General features: G+C 42.4%; 1 protein-coding gene across 6 annotated transcripts in view; it reads left to right on the top strand.

Annotated features, from left to right (window-relative positions):
* Window positions 1-22441, top strand: part of LOC126458404 (soluble calcium-activated nucleotidase 1) — a 68665-nt gene that overhangs the window by 6141 nt on the left and 40083 nt on the right. For 3 of the 6 annotated variants that reach the window (XR_007585630.1, XM_050095419.1, XM_050095416.1), the window contains exons 2-4: window positions 658-861; window positions 2288-2445; window positions 16145-16258. Coding sequence is in view for 5 of the 6 variants with exons in the window: in XM_050095419.1 (XP_049951376.1) it covers window positions 658-861; window positions 2288-2445; window positions 16145-16258 (476 nt within the window). In the remaining variant the exon portion in view is untranslated. Of the gene's footprint in view, window positions 1-657; window positions 862-2287; window positions 2446-16144; window positions 16654-16899; window positions 16948-19479; window positions 19584-22441 lie in introns of those variants that run through there. The other 3 variants (XM_050095417.1, XM_050095420.1, XM_050095418.1) reach the window with 3 other exon arrangements.

The raw sequence follows: 22441 nt of genomic DNA, 5'->3' as shown, positions 1-22441 counted from the left end.
TACCCTCCCCCCTCGTACCCTCCCCCCTCGTACCCTCCCCCCTCGTACCCTCCCCCCTCGTACCCTCCCCCCTCGTACCCTCCCCCCTCCCCCCTCGTACCCTCCCCCCTCCCCCCTCGTACCCTCCCCCCTCCCCCCTCGTACCCTCCCCCCTCGCACCCTCCCCCCTCGCACCCTCCCCCCTCGCACCCTCCCCCCTCGCACCCTCCCCCCTCGCACCCTCCCCCCTCGCACCCTCCCCCCTCGCACCCTCCCCCCTCGCACCCTCCCCCCTCGCACCCTCCCCCCTCGCACCCTCCCCCCTCGCACCCTCCCCCCTCGCACCCTCCCCCCTCGCACCCTCGTACCCTCGCACCCTCGTACCCTCGTACCCTACCCCCCTCGTACCCATCGTACCCTACCCCCCTCGTTCCCCTCGTACCCTCTTCCCCTCGTACCCTCTTCCCCACGTACCCTCTTCCCCTCGTACCCTCTTCCCCTCCCCCCTCTTTCCCTTTCTAACATCGGATATTTGTATATCCAGTTTGTCTTTTTTCAAAGTTGATTTTATTACAATAATCTTGAGTTTTAGAGGTAATATAAATAAACTAACATTTTAAGATTCAGTTACAGACTGCTTTTTTGATAAAATACGCTTATGAAAATTACTCTTTTCAGGTTTCAAAATGGAGTGGGCTACAGTGAAGGATCAAACCTTGTACATCGGTGGCCTTGGTAAAGAATGGACCACAAGTTCGGGAGAGCTTGTTAACTTCAACCCTCAATGGATTAAAACAGTCTCCGTGTCTGGAGAAGTTTCTCATATAAACTGGCGTGATAAGTACAACAAGATTAGACGTGCTGTAGGGATTGAATTTCCAGGTATCATCATCAGCTGTGTTGACGAAAACCCTTTGTAACAATGTGAAGAAAAATTGTATGTTCTCTCTCTCTCTCTCTCTCTCTCTCTCTCTCTCTCTCTCTGTAGCCGCAGCAACAGTGTTTCTAGGGCCACGGTACTGTGCATTTGGGTGTCTGCAGAGCTTCAAAGCTAGTGAACAGCATTTTGTGTGGCTGTATGCTACACATCAGTCTGCTATAACTGAGTGGTTGCCTTCCAGGAATTTCCTTTATTGTTTTGTAATCATATTCAAGCATACCTCACATAACTTACATTTAATGAGATGGTAACTAATTTCAGTACACAATTGTCAGTTTTCTTTCCTTGATACATGCTTAAAGGTAATCTAATGTCTCTGAACACATACACATTACTCATAAAATCATAAATAAGATTTATGGTTGCATGTTGAAGTTCTTTTAACTTTCATACTTGAACCAGAACCACTTACGTATTTGAGACATCATTAAATTAGTCCTGTTAGATGACACTGTTTAAAATAAATTAAAAGCTTCTGATTAGTCACTGACCCATTGAAGTCATGCTTTCCATAAGTGCTATAATACCTTAGTGCAGGAGCATCATTGTCTGAAATGTGTGTTTGGGATACACAGTGCCCTTGTGCAAGGGCCTCAGTTCCTTCATGTGTCATGGACATAGCCTATTTAAGTTGAACCAACTTGCAGAAAAGAAGGGGAAGATGTGATATGAAATGTGCAGAATATGATGGAAAAGGTATACAGTGAACATGCCAAAATTACCTTTATATGTATTCAGCTTGCTGTTTTAATCCAAATATTTAAAGAGTCTGTCTTCCTGTGTAAAAGTGTGTCCTAGTATTCCTTTAATCTCTTACTTTTCCCTAAATGTTAGAAGTACGTTCCCACCAGATTAGTACATAAAAAGCAACTATATGCAAAATATATTGCGTCTACACACGAACTTTGTTTCAAAGTATGCATAAATTCCTCACACAACCCGTTTTTAGCAAGGAAAAATGTGAAGAAGTGATAGTATCAAAGTGCATCTCATACAGAAAGTGGTCTAAAATCCAGCAGCCTCTGAGATTTATATCTTTTCGACCTGTGCAGAGTAAAAAATTGCTTGATGTTTGTGCCCCATGCCACTGAGTAAAATGTGCAAAGTTGGAAGTGACAACAAAGTGAACAACCACCACCTCAAAAGAAAATATTTTACATGAGTTTATAAAAATTATTTCCTCTCAAATGTATCACACTTTTGCAAGATGTCTGGAAGTAGGAATTTGGAGAATTTACATATTTATACAAGCAAATGAAAGAAATGGTTTCATGTGTGAGAAGAAATGTAACACAATTTTGCATCTAGAAGAGATAGTTTCTGTATTAGTTTACTGTAAACAAAAGTAACAGCTCATATTGTTTACAGGATACATGATCCATGAAGCAGTTTCATGGAGTACATACCATAAACGCTGGTTTTTCCTTCCGAGACGTTCCTCAAAAGAAAAATATGATGAAAATCTGGATAATGAAAGAGGAACTAACATGATTATCACAGCTGATGAAAACTTTGATGATATAAAGGTAAAAAACAGTAATACATTGAATGAAAGTTTAATAGTAACAATAAATTGATACTATGTACATATACTCCTAGTAATATTGAATAATTGCTTCTTAATGTTCTGCAAAATTAAATTTTTGGTCATAACAAGTTTTCGGCTTCCTAGGCCATCGTCATCTGATTACTAAGTGTCACAAACACAGATCAAATTATGTAAGGCTTGCACAGATATTATTAATACAAGAGGTACAAAAAGTTACATGTAGGGAGGTTACATAGAAAATATTATTTCTTTTCATCACATAGAAAGTTTCATTAAATGAAAAAGGAAACAGTTTTTTATATTCGGATACATTTAACAAATGATGAAAAATTAAGTTTAACTGAAAATTGTCCTCTAACATTTATATAAGTGAAACTTCATTTAACAGAGGAGAAAAAGGATACCGAGTTTGATCATCTGCATTACAAAAAGACTAACTCAGGGCATGGTCACCTGGTCCCAGTTGTAGACTGTCTCTCTGATAGCTTCCAGAGGCAACAGAAATTTGAATTTCTATGTTTCATATAATTATTCACCAGATTTTTTTAAAAAATAAATGCTGTAATAATCCACTCATTAATATAAGATTATTATGTTAAAAGTTTAACACTATAAGGCAAGTATTAACATTAGAAACTGTGTATATGCCTGGAGGCAGCCAGAATAAATTCATCCACTATTTGAGTGTGAAAGCACTTGATAACTTCCAACAACCTTTACAAATAATTTCAAACCTTCACAAAACTTTTTCACATTGACATCTTTCACAAAAGATGGAAGGAAAAAAGTTTATTGCTTAATCTTTTTTGCTGTTCATGCAGTAAAACTGCTGCATCAAGCATGAAGTTTTAATTTATTCTGTCTACAGTACATTTTGCAGACAGTGTCTACATGTACCACAAAAGGTATCAGCAAAATTACCATTGTGCAGCACATACCTCTGGAGATATGACATAAACATTGAGATGCATTCAAAGCCATATTTTTCTTAAAACTGAGTGTAGATTATACAGACTCCACTCAAAGTTCAGGGGGAAGAAATAAAAACTTTGAGATTTGCTGATGACTTTGTAATTCTGTCAGAGGGAGCAAAGGACTTGGGAGAGCTGCTAAATGGAATGGACATTGTCTTGCAAGGAGGATAATATAAAATAAACATCAACAAAAGCAAAACAAGGATAATGGAATGTAGTGAAATTAAATCAGGTGATACTTAGGGAATTAGATTAGGAAATGATATACTTAAAGTAGCAGATGTGTTTTGCTATTTGTGCAGCAAAGTAAATGGTGGCAGAAATTGAGAGGGTGGAAAATGTAACTGGTAATGACAAGAAAAATGTTTCTGAAGAAGAGAAATTTGTTAAGATCAAACACAGATTTAAGTGTTATGAAGTCCTTTCTGAAAGTATTTGTGTGGAGTGTAGCCACAGATGGAAATGAAACGTGGGTGTTAAATAGTTTATACAAGAAGAGAAGAAAAGCTTTTGAAATGTTGTGCTGCAGAATAATGCTGAAGATTAGATATGTAGATCCTTTAACTAATGAGGAGATACTAAACAGAACTGGGAGAAAAGAAATTTGTGGCACAGCCTGTCAAGTAGAAGGGTTTGGTTGATAGGTCTTATTCTGAGACATCAAGGGATCACCAGCTTAGTATTGGAGGGAAGTGTGGGAGTAATCATAGAGAGAGACCAAGAGGTGAATACTGTAAGCACTCAAAAGGATGCAAGCTGCAGTAGTTACTCAGAGATTTAGAGGCTTGCACAGGATAGAGTGGTGTGGAGAGCTGCATAAAACCAGTTTTTGGGACTGAAGACCATAACAGCATACTCATCCAGTATTTGAGTTTGTGACCGCCAACAAACTTCAAACATAAATGAGTGTTTCTAAACTTTCTCTCACTTCAATGCTAGATGTAAAATATTTGACCCCATTGACTCATTTATAAAGTAAAAAGTTTCAAGCAGTTTTGTACATGGGAGTTAGTTTAGTAAAGAATAGAAGAGTTTACTGGTTTAATACGAACCTGGAATTCTGTATCATGTTTTTGTTGGTCTCCAATATTTCCAGAAGGGCCATCCTTCAGCTTTGCTTAACGAAGTATAAAACTTCACACTCTTCAAGTCATATGAGTGGTTTTCTGTTAAAAAGATTATTGGCAAAGGTTGAATTCTTCTTTCTTAATCTCATGCCTCTCTCATGTTCAGATAATCTAATTGCCTTAGCTCTGACAGACTGACCGACCAACCAGTATATACAGTGTGGTTATAATTAAAGTTCCAGGTCCAAAACACTGTAAGCATAAGAACCATTGTTCAGAATTACATCAAATTTGAACTGAATATTATCGAATAGAAGGGAAAAGTTGTGTAAACAAATAAAAATTTGCGAAAATCTTACCCCCCAGATGGTGCTGTAAGTGACAGAATATGCATAGGATGCCAGGTACACAGCTGTTCCGCAGTTTGCATCTGAGCTGCTCGGCAAGCCTATCTCAAGCAGGATTGTGTGTTGCTGATCAAGCTCTTCTACTACAATGGTGACTGTGTGCTAGTTACTCTGCAGAAGTTCTGGACACTCAAGGGTATGAAGAGGCATTTATCCACTGCTGCCAAGGCTCTGGAGAAGTGATTGCACTTCAAAAGACCCAATCTTTTTGAATGTCAATGTGGCTGTGGGAGAAAAAAATTGATCTGACGTCAGTAGAAGGTGTGGTTGCAGTATTGCGTAGAAGGTGTGGTTGCAGTATTGCATGTGCGATTGAGTGGTGGTGTGCAAACATGCAGTGCATGGGGAGTTGCACGAGCTTTGGACTTGCCTGTGGACATGGTACATAAAATTCGACAAAACACCCTGCTTTGCTATCTATACAGAATTACTTATGTTCAGAAGTTGCTTCATGCTGACCTGCATGAAAGGCAAATGTTTGCTCTAGAATTTCTTGCTTGCATGGAAGTGGACAATGAATTGCCATGAAACATTCTGTGGACAGATGAACACCATTTCTGCCTGCAAGGACATGTCAATACACAGAATTATACAATATGGCCAACAGAAAATTTGCATGCACATCAGCCAATACCACTTCATTCTGCAAAGGTGACTTGTTTGATGGCATTGTTTATCATAGGGCCATATTTTATCAAGGAAATGAGTCCTGCAGTTCCTTGTACCTATATTACCACTGGTACACACTATGAGAGTCTTTCGTACACCAGCATTGTTCCAACCCATCAGCAGCGTGTATATGTGGGTTGGATCATTTTTATGCAAAATGGCACTACTCTGCACATTGCACAGCCAGTGAAACAGCTGCTGCAAAGGAAACTTTGAAACTGCTTAAACTGTCAGCTGCCATTTCTGTTGTATAAGACTTCATACACAACCATAAGAATAGCTAGCCTACAGAGTGGTGTGGCAACTGTTATTTTAGGAATGCTGGACAGGAGCAGAAATGATAAGCGAACAAATTAACATAGTAAAAAGATGATTTACTGAACTTGTATTTCTGTAAACATACAGAGGCTCATTACAAATAATGCAGCTCGGTGTCAACAAGGAAGAGGCTCTCTGAACTAAAGCACAAATAGTGGTGTCGGAGTATTGACTAGGCGCCACCTACATAGACTCAAAGCGCGAATGGGCAGAGTCACTGTCACCGACCATACCATATTGCAGAGGTAGAGGCGGCTCATGGTCCAGAGCCGCTGGAGGTGTGGCTCAGTGTAAAAGTGCCTTTGAGTCTGCCAGATCCCACCCTAATGCTACCAGTGTGTGTTGGAAACTCACAATTCCATTGCTAACTTTGATGTTCGTGGGGTGGTTTCGTTACATGATACCACAATTTTCCTATAGCCTGGCTGTACAGATAACATGTTAGTCAGCGTGACTTCTAGCTGTGGGGTTATCTGAAACGTGCTCAGATACAAATGTTGCTGAATTGAAGGCATGCATTGCACAGCACGTCCTGAATGTGATCCCTGAGACACTCTGATCTGTTGGGGAAAGTACTGTTTCTTGATTTCAGTTGTAGCAGAGAACTGTGAACAGCTTATTGAACATGTTACACCAGTCTCTTGGCAATTAACAACAGATTTAATTGTTGTTTTGTGTGGTTTTTGGTCTCAGAACAATTAAAAACTAATATTAGTGTTGCCTTTTATGCAGTTTTGGCCCCAGGATAATTAAAATAATTAAAAACAGATTTTCCTGTGTGATATGTTACAACCTTGCTAAGGGGATGGGCTTACCTGACTATAAGTACCAGAACTGTTGAATGCAAAACTTATGTGATCATGTATTTCGCACTATAAGATTGGTTTAATGTGTGAATCACACAATAGCTGTTGTATTGTGGTTCATGTGTCATTTGTAATAGAACCCATTTCCATTATGGTGCCTACAATGCCATGTAGAAGGGGGACATTTTTGTTAGTTCTTTTTATTTCTGTAACATTTCGTTCTTCTCCAATAATATTCCTTTAGAGTTTGACATGTTTCTAAGTACTGGTTCTTTGTGTGTGTGTGTGTGTGTGTGTGTGTGTGTGTGTGTGTGTGTGTGTGTGTGTGTGTGTGTGTAAAAGGAATTCCAGGAAGAATAATATGGATGTATTTCACAAAAAAACTAGTGTAAGCTGACCAATAGACCACTACTGTTAAAGCACTGTAAACCATGGCAAATTCTTAAATTGTATTTTAGATATATTTAATGAGTCTTTTTTACTAGATCTTGTCAAATAAACATAAATAGTAAACTTAGATTACACCAGGAACAAAAATTTCTAGTGCTAGAAAAAAGATAACTACGTAATGAATTAAAATCGAACAGAAATCCTGATTTTGTTATGTATGTCAAACACGATAATGTTTTATTTGGGAAAGCTGTAGTAGCAGCTAAAAAATAGCAAATAGTACATTTATTCTCAAACATAAAAGTAAGCAAAAGCATTGTGATCACTTGTTCAGTCAGAATTAGGAGCCAAAGTCAATAGTCAAGAGATTTTGAAAATTAAATTTGGAAATATTATAATAAATCCTGTTCAGCTGTCAAACTGTTTCAACAAATTCTTCTTAAATGCAGCAAGATCGGAGGTAGATATGGCAACTTAACAAGACAAAGCAAATTTCATAATCTTGGTAAACAAATGGAACTCATCTTTTAAAGTGTTTGAAAGAAGCATCCGAAGGGTTGTGGAAAATGAGAAACTGTCTTAAAAAAAACCCTCGTCTGGGTGGGATGAGATACCCGCTTCTGTAGTCAAGAGTCTACATAACATAATTTCACAACCACTGTCAGTTATTATAAGCTAGCTTTTGAGCAGGGATGTTTTCCAGATGTATTGAAATATGCCGAGAAAAAACTATTATTCAAATAGGGTTCAACATAAGATATGGGATACTGCCCTATCTCTCTTCTACTGGTCTTCTCCAAAGTGTCGGGAAACATTGCAGCAAGATAGATTTAAAAATGTCTTCTTTTAAATGACACAATTTTTAAAACCCTGTTTGGATTTCAACAGGGAAAAGCATTGTAAATGACTTCAGTGAGTTTACTGATAAAATATCTCCACATTAGATAAAGCTAAGAAGGTCTCAAGAATATCATGTGATCTTACAAAAGTGTTAGATTCAGTGACCCACTCCTTCCGTCTTCACAAATTACGGATATAGGGAATCAGGCCACTGCTTTACAGTGGTTCAACTCTTACTTAACAGTTAGGAAAGGAGGAGTAACTGTAACTTCCAGTTCAAGAAATTACTCCTGAAACTGGAAAAAAATTTCCCTGAGGAATTCTTTAACATTCAGTATTGATTCCCAATCTTTTCCATTTCTGTGTAAACGACCTATCACTTGTCATTGATGTTCATTAAATTTTATTTACTGACAATATGTCAGTTCTAATTGGAAGTGTGAGGTACCTAAAAGAATTCCAGGAAGTGTCAAAAATACTCTAAAATGTCTTGCATATTGATTCTGCCAAAATGGACTAAAACTAAATGTAACTAAAACTAAAATGTTGCAGTTTGGAGCTAAAGCATTAGAATGGAGTGGAATAAAGGCAACTCACAATGATCAGGATTTCACAGATGCAAACAGTGTGAAGTTCTTAGGCATAAATCTTGATAAAAATCTAAATTTAAAGGTTGACTGCTTAGCAAGTAAACTTAAAATCTTAGCATTTGCAGTGTGTATTTTGCTATGTTTCACAAATATAGACAACAGAAAGGTAGTCTATCACCACTACTTTGAGTCAGTTATTCATTCTGACAAAATCTTTTGGGGAAATTCAACAAATGCCATGAGACTCCTAGTATTACAAAAGAAAATAATTAAGTACATGTGTGTTGCCTGCAAAACAATGGTTATCCTGTTGACCACTGTTCTTATTTAAAAATACTGTTACATGGGGTTTAAAATGAATTAAACGGCAGTAATGTATTTAAACATAGAGCTTGGTTCACTGGAAACCCACGTCGGAGGTTAGAGTTCTCCCTTTTTGTGTGTGTGTGTGTGTGTGTGTGTGTGTGTGTGTGTGTGTGTGTGTCTTTAGTTAGATTAAGTAGTGTGTAAGCCTAGGGACCGATGACCTTAGCAGTTTGGTCCCACAAGAACTTACCACAAATTTCCAAACATAATGTTTATGTACTGTCTCCCCATTAGTATGTTGGTCACTAAATTTTGATGAAACATGCACACACATCTCTTCTAATCTCTGCAATATATTGTAATGACAATAATGAAATATACTTGTGAAAAACTGTAAGTACTAAAGGACTATTTATATTTATTTTATAGCGTAATAACTATTACTAAAATTGACTGCTTATGTTCAAAAGTAAGGTTATGTAGAAAAAATTCAATGAAAAAGTCTCTGTGGAGCATCATAACTGATTGGTCATTTATCTTTCATTAGCACTTAGATCTTCACAGTGTGAGATCATTATTTCTGGACCCAATGTGTATAGTTTCTGGTAACGCAGTCGAGTCTGTGACAGCTGAATGCAGTCTGATTTTTGATCTTTCTGGATCAAGATTGAAATCATTCACCATAATCTAAATCTTCAAGAATATTTTGGCACAGTCTGTGAGCCCCCTGCGGGTTCAGGGGTAAGAATAGGCCCGTGGTATTCCTGCCTGTCGTAAGAGGCGACTAAAAGGAGTCTCAAACGTTCCGGCCTTATGTGTTGGTCCCCTCTCGGGTTTGACCTCCATCTTTCTAAATTCTTCCGAAGAGCGAGCCAATTGGGGAAGTGCACCTTATTTGGTGCGTTGTGTCCATTTTGCGTTGAGAACTTTCGCCAGCTTATTCGTCATTGCATTGCAGTCCTGCCCGCCCTCCATCTCTTGGACATGGATACATTCTTACGTGCACTTTCCACCTTGCACTGTGCAGTGCCACTTTCTGCACTGACGACGACCATGGACCGCATGTCACCGAACATCCAGCACGGTAGCCAGTCCGTTGTGGTGGGGCCGCCATGTACCCTGTTGGTTGTAGCCTCCTGACAACACAGGGATCGCTCTACTGATGCCTGCGCTGTTAACTCCCCACGTATACCAAGGAGTAGATGCCCATCTCCCTGGGGCATCAGGACTCCCGGCAATGGCCATCCTGCCAGGTGGCTATTGCTGCGGCTGGGTGGCGCCCGTGGGGAGGGCCCTTGGTCGGAGTAGGTGGCATCAGGGCGGATGACCCGCAATGAAGTGTGGTACATCATCTCTCACTGGCGGCCAGCCACCAGCAGTCTCTAAGTGTTTGAGGGCTCATTTTAAAGCTAATGTTAATGACCCCAAATCGTTCCCCTCCCTGGCCACACCATGGGAGGAACGAAAGGCAATGAATGACAGTGACATGTATTCGCCCAGGTATCTCGTCTATACCACAGCTGATGGTGAATCTTTTCTATCTGTGAAGCCTCAGTTCTTTGTAGAGCATTTAGAGGACAAGTTTGGGGAGGTGGAGGGCTTGTCCAAAATGCGCTCTGGGTCAGTTTTGATAAAAACGGCATCCTCTGCCCAGTCACGCAGGTTACTTGCCTGTGACAAGTTGGGGGATGTTAACGTTACCATCACCCCACATAAGAGTTTAAATATGGTCCAGGGTATTATTTTTCATAGGGACCTACTTTTGCAGTCTGATGCCGAGCTGCGCGCCAACTTAGAGCGTTGAGGTGTTCATTTCGTCCGGCGCGTTCGTCGGGGTCTGAGGGACAATCAGGTTGCTACCGGTGCCTTCATCTTGGCCTTCGAGGGTGATGTCTTACCCGAAAAGGTTAAGGTGATGGTTTACCATTGTGATGTTAAGCCATATATCCCTCCTCCGATGCGGTGTTTCAAATGCTGGAAGTTCGGTCACATGTCATCTCGCTGTACTTCCAGCCTCACATGTCGAGATTGCGGACGCCCATCTCATCCCGATACTCCATGTGACCCGCCTCCCATCTGTGTCAACTGTGGAGAGCCTCATTCACCTTGCTCACCGGACTGGAGTATCTTACAGAAAGAACGCAAAATCATGGAATATAAGACCCTGGACCGACTGACCTACACTGAGGCTAAGCGGAAATTTCAGCGGCTACATCCCGTGCACATGATGTCATCTTATGCCTCCACTGTCACTCCTGCTCCAGCTCCTTCAGCTGCAAGACACACAGTCAGCTCTCAGAGTCAGAGGACCTCACCTGCCCCCTTGACGATGGGGGCCACTTCTCTCACTGTTGCTCCCACACCACCTACCTCGGGAGCAGCACCCTCTCAACCACTGGGGACACCAGTCCCCACTTCTAAGCCAGAGAAGCGTCAGTCTTCTTCGGCGCCTCTCGCTCGGAAGGGATCCCTTGGGTCACTCCCTTCCCAGGTTCCTACCAGCGGCACAGCAGACACCAACCAGTGGCTGAAGAAGCCACAGGTCGCTGGTTGTCAAGCTTCGCGATCATCTTCGGTCTCGGAGACTGACTCCAATAAGCCCTCTCAGCAACGGCAACCAAAGGAACAGCGAGACAAAACGACACTGAAGACCCGTAAGACCAAGGCACCTGCGGTGGCACCTGCTCCACCGCTACCTACAAGCTCTCCGTCTGAGGATGAGGTGGAGATTCTTGCGTCCGCTGAGGACCTTGATCTCGCTGGTCCCTCAGACGCAATAGTTAGCACTTTCCCAGGTGCCCCATCAGAGGCAGTAGGTGACCCAGCAGCGTAATTTGCCTTCCCAGTCCCTTCAACGCCTTTTTCAGCCATGGACAATATCATCCTCCAGTGTAACTGCAGCGGTTTCTTCCACCATCTAGCTGAGCTGCGACAGCTTATCAGCCTTCACCCTTTCTTCTGCATTGCTATTCAGGAAACTTGGTTTCCAGCAATGCGAACCCCCGCCCTCCGTGGCTATCGGGGTTATTATAAGAACCGGGCAGCTTATGAAAGGGTGTCTGGTGGCGTCTGCATATATGTCCTTAACTCTCTTCACAGTGAGTCTGTCCCTCTACAAACACATTTAGAGGCTGTCGCTGTTTGGGTGTGGACGCCACAGGCTGTTACCATCTGCAGTCTTTACCTTCCACCGGAAGGCGATGTCGTGCAGCATGTCCTGGCTGCACTGATAGCCCAATTGCTGCCACCCTTCTTGTTACTGGGCGACTTCAACGCCCATAACCCTCTGTGGGGTGGGTCGGTGGCGACAGGTCGAGGCACCACCATTGAGCATTTATTGGCACAGCTCGATCTTTTGCTTTTAAATGATGGTTCCTTCACACACTTCAGCATGGCACATGGCACGTACTCCGCCATCGACCTTTCGATCTGCAGCCCTAGCCTCTTACCATTTGTCCAATGGAGAGTGCATGACGACCTGTGTGGTAGTGACCACTTTCCGATCTTTCTGTCACTGCCACAACGTCAGTCTTCTGGGCGGCCTTGCAGGTGGGCCATGAATAAGGCTGACTGGGACTTGTTTTCCTCCACTGCCGCTATTGAGCCTCTCTCTAGTGATGACATTGATGCGGTGGTTCAATCGGCCACCACCAGCATCGATACTGCCGCCGAAACTGCCATTCCCCGTTCTTCTGGGTCCCCTCGGCGGCGGACTGTGCCTTGGTGGTCGCCTGAGATCGCTGAAGCGATTAAAGATCGCTGGCAGGCGCTCCAGTGTCACAAGCGACGTTCCTCCATTGAACACCTTATCGCCTTCAAACAGCTGCGTGCGCGAGCACGCCGCCTTATCTGCCAATGCAAGCAGGAGTGCTGGGAGCGGTATGTATCAACCATTGGCCTCCATGTCACTATCGCAGGTCTGGGCCAAGATTCGACGCCTCTACGGCTATCGGACCCCTGTCAGCATCCCTGCGCTTTCACTGAATGGAGCAGTTTGTACTGACTCCGACGTCATTGCAAACCGCTTGGCAGAGCATTTTGCTCTGAGTTCCGCTTCTGCCAATTACCCCCTGGCCTTCCGCTCCATTAAAGAGCGGATGGAACGTCGGAGCCTTTCGTTTCGCACCCACCATCCAGAATCGTACAATGTTCCATTCAGTGAGTGGGAATTTCGCAGTGCCCTAGCCGCTTGCCCTGATACCGTTCCTGGGCCAGATGGCATCCACTGTCAGATGCTGAAACGCCTGTCAGTGGACTGCCAGCGACGGCTACTTGACCTTTACAACCGTATTTGGGTCAAGGGTGAGTTTCCGTCGCAATGGCGGGAAAGTATTGTTATCCCCATTCTGAAACCATGCAAGAACCCTTTGGAGGTGGACAGCTACCGTCCCATTAGCCTCACCAACGTTCTTTGCAAGCTGCTTGAACGGATGGTGAGCCGGCACTTGAATTGGGTACTGGAGTCTCGGGGCCTTCTGGCTCCATCTCAGGGTGGGTTCCGTAAAGGCCGCTCCGCCGCTGACAATCTGGTGAGCCTGGAGTCAGCCATCCGTACTGCCTTTGCCCGCCGTCAGCACCTGGTCGCTGTCTTCTTCGACATGCGGAAGGCGTACGATACGACATGGCGTCATCACATCCGTTCTACACTTCATGGATGGGGTCTTCGGGGCTCTCTGACGATCTTTATCTGCAGTTTTCTGTCGTATCGTACCCTCCTCATGCAAGTCACGGCCTCCCATAGTTCCTCCCGAGTCCAGGAGAACGGTGTGCCACAGGGATCTGTTTTAAGTGTCTGCCTGTTTTTAATAGCCATTAACGGGCTCGCTGTGGCGGTGGGGACATCTGTCTCAGCTTCCCTGTATGCTGACGACTTCTGCCTTTACTACAGCTGTATTGGCATTGCAGCTGCTGAACGTCAGCTACAGGGTGCTATCCGTAAGGCACAGTCTTGGGCTGTAGCTCATGGGTTCCAGTTTTCGGCAGCAAAGACCTGCGTTATGCATTTCTGCCGGCAACGCACTGTCCACCCAGAGCCACGGCTTTATCTTGACAGCGAACTTCTTGCAGTGGTGGAATCACACAGGTTTTTCGGGGTGGTTTTCGATGCCCAGTTGACTTGGCTGCCTCATATCTGGCAGCTTAAACAGGCGTGTTGGCGGCATCTAAATGCTCTGTGATGCTTGAGCCACACCCGCTGGAGCGCCGACCGCTCTACCCTGTTACGGCTCTACCAGGCGTTAATCCAGACCCGTCTGGATTATGGGAGCCTGGCTTATGGCTCAGCATCCCCATCTGCGTTGCGGGTGCTGGACCCAATCCTCCACAGCGGGATACGGCTTGCCACTGGTGCTTTCCGGACCAGCCCAGTGGACAGCATACTTGCAGAGACAGGTGTCCCTCCATTGCGGTTAAGGTGCCAAAATTTACTGGCCGCTTATGCTGCTCATGTTTTTAGCTTGCCTGGGCATCCAAACTATCGTCTCCTGTTCCCGCAATCGGTCGTCCATCTGCCAGAACATCGGCCCCGGTCAGGTTGTACGATCGCGGTCCGCGTCAAAGAGCTTCTCTCTGGGCTTAGGGTTTTCACTGTTCCACCTCCTTTCCGGGCCACTTTGCGTGCACCCCCATGGTGTGCTCCTTGTCCTTGCCTTCGGCTCGACTTGGCACAGGGCCCGAAGGACTCAGTCCCTCCAGAGGCCTTCCGCCACCGCTTTTATTCCATCCTGGCCAAGTATCAGGGCTCTGGCATTGCTTACACTGACGGTTCGATGGTTGCTGGTCATGTCGGTTATGCGCTAACTCTAGGAGACCATTCCGAACAACGTTCCTTGCCGGATGGCTGCAGCATTTACACTGCTAAGCTGGTCGCCATCTTTTGTGCCCTAGAGTATATCCGCTCCTGCTCAGGTGAGTCCTTCGTTATCTGTAGCGATTCCCTGAGCGATTTACGAGCTCTCGACCAGTGTTTCCCTTGTTCTCATCTGGTGATGGCTATCCATGAGTCCCTGCATACTCTTGCCCGTTGCGGCCACTCTGTGGTCTTTGTGTGGACCCCCGGTCATGTCGGTATCCCGGACAATGCACATGTTGACCGCCTGGCGAAAGAGGCCACCAGTAAACCATCTCTGGATGTTGGCCTGGCCTCCCAGAGACTGATTTGCGGGCAGTCTTACGCCGCAAAGTTTTTGCGCTATGGGACGATGAATGGCGCAAAATGACAACGCGTAATAAACTCCATGCTGTCAAGGAGACGACAGCTGTGTGGCGGTCATCCCTGTGAGCCACTCGCAGGGACTCAGTAGTCCTTTGCCGGCTCCGCATTGGCCACTCCCGGCTGACACACAGTTATTTACTGCGCCGGGAGGACCCTCCTCTATGTTGCTGCGGGGCGGCTTTGACAGTGGCCCACATTTTGTTGGCCTGCCCCCTTTTAGCTGTGGTCAGGCAGACATTTGCGCTACCTGATACACTCCCTGCCCTTTTATCTGATGACCCTGCTATGGCTGGCTTAGTTTTACGTTTTATTCAGGCAGGGGTTTTTTATGTTTTTATCGTTTAATCTGAGTGTTTATGTTCTTTTGTGTTGATTCTGGCCATTGGCCTACGGTTTTAATCTGAGTTTTTAGTGAGTTTTTCGGTGGTTGGCTTTTCCTTTTTTGTTTCTATGGTCAGCCAACCACAGTCACACTCTGTGTGATTTTAGTTCGTCTTGTCTGGTCTTTGTCTAAGTTTCTCTTGTTCTGTGTCGTCTGTTATCTATTCTGTTACTCGTTTTTATTCTCTGTGGGTGTTTTTCGTATTTGGAAAAAGGGACCGATGACCGTAGCAGTCTGGTCCCTTTAATCCCACAAACCAACCAACCAACAGTCTGTGAATTACTTTTCACTACTTTTAATCATTACTGCTTCTTAAAATTGATAACATTATTTTTATATCTTTGCATTAAATCCAGATGTGTTGGATGTGATTTTCAGAAAGTGTTTATATGCATAAAATTAGTTTTCAGCAGGAATTTCACACTGGGGTGGGCTTTGGAACTGACATGGCCATTTTTCTCACTTTACATAACACAAGCATATTGCTAGTGATATCTGGTGCCATTTTTAATTCTTGTGCATATTCTAAATAGATATTGCATGTTGGTTACAAAAGTGAGTTGATTGTGACCTTTGTTGTAAGATCAAGGGATGCAGGGACAAAATAAAGCTATGATATTTCTTCATGTACTTCATCTGTAAATCTCTTGTAAGAGAATGTCTTCCTTTGTATTGTGTTGCCCAGTGCACATTTGTAACTTTTTTTTTTACAGGTTACTTTCGTTGGGGAAGTTGTTCCTACCCATGGATTTTCATCTTTCAAGTTTTTGCCAGGAACTGATGACAGTATAATAGTAGCACTCAAAACGATGGAGACTTCTAAAGAGGTGCGGACATTTGTTATGGCATTTACAGTTACTGGTAAAATACTGCTTAAAGAAACTCCTGTTGCTGAGATGAAGTATGAAGGCCTTGAATTTATTTAAAATTCCTGTTATATTAACAGGGTGAATTTAACTTGTTCATTTTGTACGCATGCTGCAGGCATGATTAGAGATGACTTCATGGATGAAAAGAAGTACAGTCTTCTGTACTGAATAGTCATAAGTGTCAGTAATGAAATTTAGAACATTACATTAAAATTTGTAATTACCATGATCTGCATTAAGTTCATGCAGAATAGTACGTAAAAAAAATGTGGCTGTGCTAAAGAAAGTAATTTTATTCTTGAATGTAAGTGTACGTTGTATATTGTTAAAGAATAAATAATTTATTTCTGTAATTGATGTAAAATTTTTTTGTTAGACCAATTCCATGTTAGCTGTATCAGCTACATTTTTCAAATTGTGGCAATTCAGGACCACCTATTGTGAAAACGACAAATTTTTTATTTCTCAAACATCAGTACTTTTATTCAGGTCACATTCTTTAGGCTGTTAAGTTCTGTATGATCTACTTTTCATTGTTGTATAGCTTGATATAATTATTTCCTGGTTCCAGTGCTAACCTGCTTGCTCATCTGTTGCAGAAATACGTACAGAGAAATAGAACGTGTTTTTAATGAACAACTCTCACAAGTTAAAATGAGATTTAATACGTTGCTTATGTTCTTGTTCTGAGCTTGGTACAAACATATCTGGCCAATTAAAAAAGAAGCTATTTGTGAATTGGCAGACCTGAATTTCCATGATGAAATCTACAAATATGAGTGATGGTAGAGTTTTAAAAATAGACAATGATGAGATACTTGTTAGTGTTGAAACATTATTGGAGTCATTAATAATTCCTTTCCAAAAATATAGTTATAAATCTATTCCTGTTAAGTGTGGATGATAAGATTTTTGCGAATGAACATGGATTTCATCAGATTATTTATCAGCATTTATTTTTTACTTGAACTATAATTATTAGTACAGGATTAGTGTGATTCAATATGACATACTCATTTGTTTCTGGGCAAACATTTGCTAAAACAGTAGAAAAAACACACACAAAAATGATTAAGTTTCTAATGGTAAGAGGTACATTCCTCTGACAAAAATTAAAATAGGCAGGATAGTTACCCGGTAATGCCATAAAAATCATTCTCTAGTTGTGCGTATGTTTCTAAACTGGAAAAAGCATCTTATACAAGGACTGTCCCAGAAGTACCAGACCTTATGACTATGGTAGAATGTACCAGTCTTATAAAGCTAACATCTGAAGTTAGATATTGTTAGACAATGCTATACTGTTTGGTATTTGCTTGGCAGCCATCAGTTGTGAACACTCAGCAAATTTGTAAATATGGATAAAATGGTCATTATGTGATACAGCATTCTCATTTTAAAGGCCACAGTCCAGCTTATATTACAGGCAAGCTAGATTCTGCTCTGGGAAAGTCTGCTCCTTTGTTTACAATAATAAAATATTGAATGACACAGTTTAAGCATGGCTGTACCAGATGGCAACATAGTATCACAGCATCAACCAAATGAGTCACCCATCTGAGAAACTGTGAAGGAAGGCCACAAAATGGATGTGGATGATAACTGGCTGAAAGTGCACGAGCTAGTGAACATCGTAGGCATTTCAAAAAGTGCTGTACACTGCGCACTGGCTGTAAATTTGAACATGATAAAGTTGTGTGCTTGATGGCTGCGGCATCTACTCACAATGGAGCAAAAGCAGTGTTGTTAGGATGTTTCAGTTGAGTTTTTGGTGATTTTTCCCTGTAATAAATTAATATTAGCATTTATTCGTAACCATGGACCTGTCATGTCACACCTGGGATGAACAAAAAGTCAAAACAGTGGATTGAAAGGGAAGAATCAGCACCAGAGAAGGTGAAGCCAGTTCCATTTGCAGGCCGGGTCAGGGTGTCATTTTGTTGGGATGAGTGTGGGATAATTTTCATTGCTTATGTTCAGAAAGAAAAGTAATCAATGAGGAATATTATGCAAACTTATTGCAGCAACTGAGTGATTAATTCAAGCAAAAATGGCCATGTTTAGCAAAAAATAAAGCTTTGCTTCATGAAGATGATGCACTAGTTCACACATCTGTTGTCACCATGGCCAAAATCACTTAGTTAAAGATTGAACTGCTTCCTCATGCTTCACCATATTTAGCCTCCTCCGATTATTTTCTGTTTCCAAATTTGAAAAAAATGGCTTGATAGTAAAAGATTTGCCAAAAATGAAGAGGTGGAGTCTGCATTTGATGGCTGTTTTGCAGAGTTTGACAGTTCTCACCATAAACAGGGTATCGAAGCTATTGAACATTTCAAAATTGTATCAACATGAAAGGAGACTGTGAAGACATAAACATGTTTTCCCAATTTTTTGTGTTTTATTTGGTAGGTTGGGTACTTCCGAGACAGCCCTCGTATCGATCTTTTGCTGCCATAGCTCATCAACACCAAATGTTACCAACCTGTCCTAATAGATGCATTTGTCATTCATCCCACAACGATTTTTACTGTTATTTCACACAGTGTTGCTTGTCTGTTAGCACTGACACTCTACACAAGCACTGCTGCTCTGTCATTAAGCAAAGGCCATTGGCCACTCTGTTGTCCGTGGTGAGAGGTAATGCCTGAAATCTGGTATTCTCGGCAAAATCTTGACATTGTATAGCTCAGAATATTGAATTCTGTAATTATTTCCAAAATGGAATGTCCCATGCATCTAGCTCCAGCTACCATTCTATGTTCAACCAGTTGTGCAACTACAATCATGTTGGACACCTTTTCATGTGAATCAACTATGTGTGTATCCCTAGTCCACAACTTTTGTCACCTCAGTGTATGGGCACCACTGGAAAAAAACATTAATACATCCTTTTAGAGGTTCCCTCTTCATTCAAGCTTTGTTGCAACAGTGAATAGGAGTACATGAAATTATTATGTTTACAAATCAACAGCACAAGTGGTTCTGAGGTACCAGATATCAAACCATGCTGGAACACCCATATTAGTATATGATGTAACCTCCCTGGACTGCATTGTTCACGCTGACTCTGGCATCCAGTTGTTCCAGGATACGTTGTGCCATGTCCACGTGACCTGTTCATGTTTCTCTGTAAGAATTGTTGGTCGTCAAGTTGCATGACTCACTTCTCTTCCCAGCATATACCAACTTGCTACATTGGAGACAAGTCAAGAGATTTTCCTGGCCAGGGAAGTTGCTGCATGTCTCTTGGAGCACAGAGAATTTCACTGGCAGTATTGTGGTGAGCATTATCCTTTTGGAACAACACATTACCTTCTTGTTGCAAGAACAGGTGTAACAGCATTCTGCACACACACACACACACACACACACACACACACACACACACACACACACAGAGTGCTGGTTAGGGACCACTACAGAAACACAAAAGGTGAACAATAGTTAGCTTATTGCACCCCAGACCATAAGGCATGGAGTGGAGCCAGTGTATTTTGGACAAGTGCACCTACGAGACAGCACTCAAAATCTACTTCAGGCGTGTGAATGACTACCACTTGCATGCAGGTGGAATTGGCTTTCATCACGGAAGACCACAGCATGCCATCCCTTCTTCCAGGTGCTGCTCTGATGGAAGTGCTGCTCTGATGGCACCAGTCAAGAAGGGGCAGGGGGACAGGAGGAGGAGATTAGCAAAGTCATTGGAGATGGGGCACAAACTCTGATTACAGAAGGATGGGGGAGGACATCGGTTGTGCTCTTTTTGAAGGAACCATCCTGGTATTTTCCGGTGTGGTTTAGGGAAATTGCAGAAAACCTAAATCTGGATGGCTGGACAGGGGTTTGAACAATCATCATCCCAAATGAGTCCATTGTGGACACCAGTTGAGCCATGCAGGTCATTGCTGTGGCATTAGTGGAAGATGGTCTACAGGTGTGTGTGCCCGTAGTCCCACTGCTAATAATCGGTTTGCCACAGTTTGTGTTGACATGTGTGGGCTCATAAGCCCCCTTATCCATGCTGTGATAGCTCTACAACCTGCCATTGCCACATGTACAATAGAATTACAATAGAATGATCCTTCCAGGCGTCTGTGCTATGTGGATGTTCAGAACCTCGTCTAAGGGTGTGAGAATGTTTATGCGACCACTGACACCAGCATTGTTGCACGACTATGCAGCACATCCATATTGTGTGGCAATTCTCTGAAAGGACCATCTCGCCATTCAGTAGGCCACAATTTGACCCCTTTCAAACTCACTCAGTTGGCTCTAGAAAGCACAAGTGTGTCCCTGTGGCATGGTTGCCTGCTTGCTTCACATGTATGCAGCAAATTGAGCCTTCTGGCTCTCCCCCCTGTGGCATTATGCTGTTATCAGATCAAAACTGACGTCATCTTTCAAATTTTTTTCCAGCAGTGTAGAAGCAGAAACAGAATTACTGTGCCACACGATCCTGTAAGGGACAAGTAGATTTAGAGAATAGTGCGTGGACCCTAGTGAATTGGGTACACCGTACTTGTCCCTAGGTCTATTTTACTTGTTGCAAACAAATGTCCATTGTTCCCAAATAAGAAAATTAAAATGAGAGGCTTATATAGACTATGTTATGTTAAACAGCTCTCAGCATGAAAACTTTTGCATTAGTACTAGCTAAATCAAAGACATATATTTTTGCAGAGGCATGGTATAGATACTAAAAGAAATTAATATGGGTATCTACATCTGACATTCATCACAAAAAGTACAGCAACTGCTATATTTAAAAAAAAAAAAATATTTTTCCATGTTTTTAATTTTATCTCCACAATATTCATCTACTTTCTGTAAAATAAAGTACATACTTGTTATGAAAGGGAAGTTGCTACTCACCATATAGCAGAGAGGCTGAGTCACAGATAGGCACAACAAAAAGACAATCACAAAATAAGCTTTCGGACACCAAGGTATTTGTTGAAAATACATGCACACAGTGGCATTGGCATCAAACCGTTTCGGATGCAATCGAGTTACAAATGTAGAACAGTGGAGCAAAAAGGTAAAAGTGTGTGTCAATGTTCTTTGTCCATCAGTTGCTACAAAAGAACAATATGAGCCTGGGAGGAGTTCACATTTGTGATCAGATGGTGGAGGCCTGCAGAACATTTATAAAAACAAGGAAATGGACTCTGAAATGCATTCATCTCATAGACCTTGCATCAATTCCTGGACAGGATACAAGGAAGCTTGTCAAGTTGCTGGAGTACCTGTGACGGATAAACCAGATTTTTATGGTTTCAGAATGGCTCTTGAAGAGTCACTTTTGTTCTCTATTAAATGAAGGCCTTCCACTGAAAACCCTGATAATTGGGCAGCACAGGTTCCTGCAAAAAAGTACTGACCTGCTAATCAGCCTTCTTTGGACAGAAGGCTCGATGAATATGCACGCTGGCCCACAGTTGATGACTTGTCTACTGCAGGATGTTGTAGAAATGCAGGTTGTACAAAGTGAACAAAACACGGTGTACCAAATGTAATGTGTATTTGTGCCTTTCTAAAAATTCAAACTGTTTTGTAACATACCGTATACAGAAGTGATAACTCTCTAGCATGTAAATATTAATTCAAAATTTGTTTCATAGCAAATGGGCGTTTCCTCTTGGGGGGGATTCTACAAATTAATTTCCAGTTTGTTGTATCATTGTGGTGATTTTTTGATGAAATACATTCTTTCTACATATGAAATATGAGTTACTTATTTTTGACAAATTATTACAGATTAAGCTTAAAACGCACATTTGTATTTTTTTTCGGCAAGACATTCAAAATTTTCAGTTTCTACAATTTTTTTTCTCTGGTCTGAAAGGGTAGGCAGAAATGGTGGCTATATTGCTGACAATACCTGTATCAGTATCAGCTTAAATGACCATGTGGGCCATCCAGTGACTAACCAACTTGGCAGTAAAAGAAAACATGACAAACCTCATTAAAAGTGGCACCTTTTCTACCATGCTACATGGAGTCCACACAACACATTGAGGAACTGAAATCTCAACATGCAGAATGCCATTATGCTTGTCTGAAATCTGGTGCCACACCTGTGCAAAATGGCAGCTGCATTCAAGTAAATGAATATGTCCACCAACAAATGGAAGATCT

Source organism: Schistocerca serialis, chromosome 2 (genome assembly GCF_023864345.2).
Source record: "Schistocerca serialis cubense isolate TAMUIC-IGC-003099 chromosome 2, iqSchSeri2.2, whole genome shotgun sequence".
NCBI lineage: Eukaryota > Metazoa > Arthropoda > Insecta > Orthoptera > Acrididae > Schistocerca > Schistocerca serialis.
This window is presented reverse-complemented; position numbering and strand designations above follow the sequence as displayed.